We start from the raw sequence: 5,529 nt of genomic DNA on the forward strand, positions 1-5,529 counted from the left end.
AACCGCACAAGGTCGCGACTTCTATACCCCTGTGGTGACAGTCAGTCTTGATGGCGATGAGACGGAAAAAATACTCGTATGAAGTTCTTTCTCAGCACTTAAAGACCCCCCAAACGAGTGATGATGGTGATGCATTTCAATGGCGCAAGGGTACGTTCTCCTAAGCCGCCATACACAGTTTTTCGTCTACACAAGGTGAGATCAAAATACCCATTTCCCAAGCATTTAAATCCAGAGGAGGAGAGCGCCAGGCCAGAGTAAGGGTTTGTACCCTACGGAAAACGGCGGGTATTCGGCGGCACTGGTGATCGAACCCATACCTCCCTGTCACTGTCTGTCTAGGACGTGAGTCAGAAAACCAGTGAGGTGTACGTCTCCTAACACAATGTTTACTACAACAGTCAACAACAACTACAAAACTAAAAAAAACAGAGAGTTACATGCCATAAATGAACATGCACAAATCAGGCAGAGTTCCCACACGCAGGTGGTTTCTAAGAACAACGTCAAATAGTTCTAATTAGAGTCTTTTGAGTCCATGTATCAATCGAATGGATGATAATGAAAACAGTCCAATGGGTACTTAAGGTGGATGAGGAATGTCGCTAGAGGAGACCTCGCCGGGGCCTGCGGTGCGTAGCCGAAGGAGCGTCACGACGGTCCGGATCGTTGCCGGGGTGCGTCGGCCTGGGAGGGCAGCCTCAAAGCGTGTTTCCTTCACCGGCGTCAAAACTCGAGTCCCTTTGTCTACCCTCGGGGCGGCCGCACGGAGGGGACGCCGTGGCATACCGACCTCCTCGCCCCGCGGGTGCGTTGCGCCCATGTATCTTCGCGGCCGTGGTTTCACACGCACTTGCGGTCCCCAAAGCCGCGCCCACGCCGTCTGGTTTTCTTCGGTCTCCGTGTAAACGATTATTGCTTCCGCGCAAACGCGCGCACTTTGCACCGTCTGCTTCGCTCTTTCCCCGTGGCTACATCGGTTTCGTCCGCTGCGTGCCACAGTTTCTATCTTCGTTTCCTTTCTTGGCGGGGCGTCTCGTACTCAGCCGTGACAAGTACCCCCCCACTTAAGAGTTTTCCTACGAAGGAAAACTGCTCACTCGCGTAATATGCACAAACACGCACACACAAAAGTCACAAGAAACCGCACAGTTCATACAGTATGCACACAAAGAACAGCAAAGCACGAACATATATAGATACTTCTTTCCTGCGGATATACTATACGCATGCTAAACACGCTGAAAGCCACCCTTAGTTCAGCCTACTAAGGAAGTCTGCTCCCAAGTTTTCTTTTCCTTTTATGTATTCGATATGGAACTCGTACTCCTGGAGTGTTAAGCTCCATCTCATCAATCTTCCGTTCGACCATTTGGTTTTTGTCAAACACTGTAGGGGCTGGTGGTCTGTTTGCACCCTAAAATGCGTTCCATACAGGTACAAATGAAACTTCTTTATTGCCCACACAAGTGCTAAACACTCCTTTTCTATAGTCGAGTAGTTTTGTTCGCATGCACTGAGCTTCTTGCTAGCATAGGCCACAGGGTGAAGTATTCCGTCTTCCTCCTGCATCAGCACTGCGCCTAGGGCTGTCCCTGATGCGTCTGTGCGTAAAACGAATTCTTTGTTTACATTAGGGGCTAGCAAGACGGGCGGTTGCGCCATTCTTTCTTTAAGCTTGTTGAATGCTTCCTGCTGTCGGTAGCTCCAGTTTACTGTATTTGGTGCCCCTTTCTTTGTCGTCTCCACCAGTGGGAGAGCTATGTCTGCATAATGTGGAATGAATTCTCTGTAGAATCCAGTTAATCCCAAAAAGGACTGCACCTGCTTTTTGGTTGTCGGCCTTGGTGCCGCCTGGATTTTCTCTACGATATCTGGCTTCGTCGCTATCCGCCCCATCCCTATCTCGTGTCCTAGAAAGGATACCGATTCAAATCCGACCTCGCACTTTGTGGGGTTCACCGTCAGGTTTGCCTCACGAAGCCTCTCAAACAGGGTTTCAAGCGCCATCAAATGTTCCTCCCACGTGTCTGTGGCAACCAGAATGTCGTCTATGTAGTGGTGTACATCATGAAGACCACCCAGTACCAGTCTCATTAGCTTTGTGAACGTGGCCGCTGCAGTCTTCAGGCCAAATGGCATGAATCGAAACTGAAATTGGCCGTTAGCGCATGAGAAGGCTGTTTTTTCCTTGGAACCCTCCTCCATAGGTATCTGCCAATACCCTTTCGTGAGGTCGAACTTCGAGAAAAATTTCTTTTGTGCGACGCTCGCAAACACCACGTCAATTCTTGGAATGGGCTCACTATCGGGGATTAAGACGTTGTTGAGCCGCCTGAAGTCGACACACAGTCGATTGGAGCCATCTGTCTTCTTGACGACTACGAGGGGTGAGTTATAGGCGGACTCTGTGCGCTCAATTATGCCCAGTCTAAGCATTTCCTCTACTTCTTTCTCGACTCAAGAACCTTCGTCTTTCCAGGCAGGTCTGAGAAAACGGTGTCGTATCGTTCGAGAAGACGCTTGAGTTGCGCCGTCTTTTCTACTTCTAGAGCTGGGTTAATCACCGCGTCCTCTGGTCCCGATGTCTTCCTTGCATTGAAAGTGGGCACTTCCTCTCCATCCGGCTCTTCACTGATGACCATGCAGGCGATCATCTGGTCGGCATTAGGGCTCCTTTCTTCATATCTCTTCAGCATATTTATGTGGAAGATCTTCTTGTTTCCGTTCATTAGCAGCTCGTAGTCTACTTCATTCTTCTTCCTTGTTACTGGAAATGGACCTTTCCACTGCATAGTGAGCTTGTTCTTGTCACTCGGCAGCAGGATCAAGGCCTTTTCACCTGGCTTTAGCTGTCGATTCACCGACTTGCGGTTATAAAATTTCCTGTACTTCTCCTTGGCAGCATCAAGGTTGCGGTGCGCAATCTCGCATGTTTTATCCAACCTCTCTCTCAGCTCCAGCACGTAAGTATACGTGGTTTTCTGTTCGGCTTCCAATTCCTTATTTGACCAAAGCTCTCGAAGGATAGTCAGTGGTCCTCTGACGGCTCTGCCGTACAGCATTTCGAATGGCGAGAAGCCCAAACTTGACTGCGGAACCTCTCGGTATGCAAATAGCAGTGCTGGAAGGTAACGATCCCAATCAGCAGGTCTTTCCTGGCACATTTTCTTCAACATGTGCTTGATGGTCCCGTTGAAGCGTTCAACCAAGCCATTACACATCGGGTGGTATGGGGTTGTCAGCAGCTGCTTCACTGACAGGAGACGACTTATTTCCTTCATTAAGTCTGAAGTGAAATTTGATCCCCGGTCCGTGAGCATCTCTTTCGGTACTCCGTACCGCGAGAACATTTCAAGCAGCGCTTCTGCGACTTCGACTGTGTCAATAGATTTTAGCGCGATGGCGTCTGGATATCTTGTCGCCACGTCCACCAGGGTGATGATGTAGCGATTTCCTTTCCTCGATGCAGGAGCTATGGGTCCAATAATATCGACTGCCACTCTCTGGAATGGCATTTCAATGGTAGGCATAGTTCCAAGTGGCGCCTTCCCGACTTTTCCTTTGGGTATCGTCCTTTGGCATACGTCACAAGATTTGACATATCGCTTCACGTCACTTTGAATGCCTGGCCAGTAGAATTCTTCTGTTATTCTGTTTACCGTGTTTTTGGCTCCTTGGTGGCCAGCCATAATCGAATCATGGCCTAGACACATGACAGCCGGTCGCAATTCTTTGGGTATCACTAGCTGCAGCACTTCTCTTCCTGAGCTGAACTGACAGTTTCTGTATAAAATGCCGTCTCGTATGAGAAACTGAAATGTCGTTCGGCATTTCTTTCTTTTTAGAATTTCTCCAACCCTTTTGAAACAGACCGCCAGTGACGAGTCGTCTCTTTGCCCCTGCGCTACACTCTCGGGAGTCACCTTCAGCAGCTCCGCCGCAGGTACCTTCAGTTTAAATGTCTTTCCCTGCGCTGCTTTTCCTGCTCTGGTCTGTACAGCTGACGAAATCATCGGTGTTTCGTCCCTTTTTTCTTCCGCGGGCTCCAAACTGCCATTTCCCTCGAGCGAAACTTCGTTCGCGCGGGTCTTTACAAGTGTTTCCTCTTCACTTCTCTCCCTCAGGCCTGGGTCTTGTTTCGCACTGGGGGTCCAGTTGGCATCTGGGTCGTCAACCTTTCTTACGCCCTTGATATTCCCTAGCACTAAGTCGTACAGCGGTTCGTCTAAGCATTTTGCTACCACAGGTCCCGAATAGTACGGAGTAGAAATGCAAATAATTGCCTCCGGAAGGTAGCGAACCGTGCTGTCCACCAGTAGGACTGACGCCAACTGACCAGTAAGCTCCTCCTCTTCAACGAGGCTCCTTCTCACCAGGACAGTATTTGTGCCACTGTCTCTCAAAACGGTGATGCGCTGTCCATGAATTTCGCCCTCGACTACTGGCATCGGCAACTCTCTGACAGCTTCGTGCTTAGCTGATTTAGTTTCCGGCATCTCCCGCTCGGCCTTTGCGTCCGTCTTACGGGCTTCCTCGGCGCCTGTGTCATCTTGTCTCGGATGCACGATACATGCGGCCTTCTCCTGAGTTCGCAATCTGCATTCTTCTGCTCGATGGCCTCTCTTGTTGCAATTTTGGCAGATTAACTGTGTCTGCCCTCTGTTTCCTCCAGACCTACAATCCGCGGCGCGGTGTCCAATACGATTGCACAGGAAACACCTCGGGGCCTGCTTGAATGCGCCACATTGTACTCCTCGCTTTACCGCGTCTGCATCGGAACTTCTGCCGACGTCTTCATTAACCTTGCTGAGGTTTCTATGGCCTTGGGCTTCCATGAACTGATCTGCGTACTCAGTCAATTCTTCCACTTTCTTCAACTTCCTCTCTTTTAGAAATACGGCCAGCCTTGGGTGACAGCAGGACAAAAGCTGCTCTGCCACCATGAGGTCTTTCACCCCTTCGTACGATTTTTCTACCTCGGCCATTTCCAGCCACCGTTCAAAGTAGTTCGACAATCTCGATGCGAACTGCTTGGCTGTTTCCACATCGTTAGGTTTGCTACCTCGAAACCTTTCACGAAAACCTTCTGCGGTTAAGCGGAACCTCTGCAGAAGTGTCTTCTTCACCTTATCATAGTCTGTCGACTCTGATGCGGGCATTCTCCCAAAAACTGTTAAGGCCTCTCCTACCAAACAAAGGCTCAAGGCTGTTGCCCACTCGCTCTTATCCCATCCTTGTCCTACTGCTATTCTCTCAAAGCGATGCAAATAGGCATCCAAATCGTCACGCTTATCGTCAAAAGGAGCCATCAGCTTTCTTGGACAAACAGCTGTTGGGCGTGGAGCCACAGTACCTGACGAAAATCCTGTCGCCTCTGGCATCGCTTCCACGCTAGTGTTAGCAAGGCGTAACTTGAGCTCAAGCACTTCTTTCTCCTGTGCCATTCTCTTTTCTTCTAGTTCTGCCATCCGCTTAGCTCTCTCTTCTGCTTCAAGTGCCTGCTTTTGCGCCGACTCCCTTTCCTCT

General features: G+C 49.8%; 1 protein-coding gene across 1 annotated transcript; it reads right to left on the reverse strand.

The window, feature by feature from the left end:
* Positions 1-2,444: 2,444 nt before the first annotated feature.
* Positions 2,445-5,162, reverse strand: LOC149358992 (uncharacterized). The gene has a single exon (XM_089567601.1). The coding sequence runs from the start codon at positions 5,160-5,162 to the stop codon at positions 2,445-2,447; it is 2,718 nt and encodes a 905-aa protein (XP_089423727.1).
* Positions 5,163-5,529: the final 367 nt, after the last annotated feature.

This window comes from Amblyomma mixtum, chromosome 2, assembly GCF_055824585.1.
Source record: "Amblyomma mixtum isolate Tamu chromosome 2, ASM5582458v1, whole genome shotgun sequence".
Taxonomy (NCBI): domain Eukaryota; kingdom Metazoa; phylum Arthropoda; class Arachnida; order Ixodida; family Ixodidae; genus Amblyomma; species Amblyomma mixtum.

What these genes read in the sequence shown, in the direction of transcription:
- LOC149358992 (XM_089567601.1), bottom strand. Translation starts at nt 5,162, where the DNA reads ATGCCCGCATCAGAGTCGACAGACTATGATAAGGTGAAGAAGACACTT.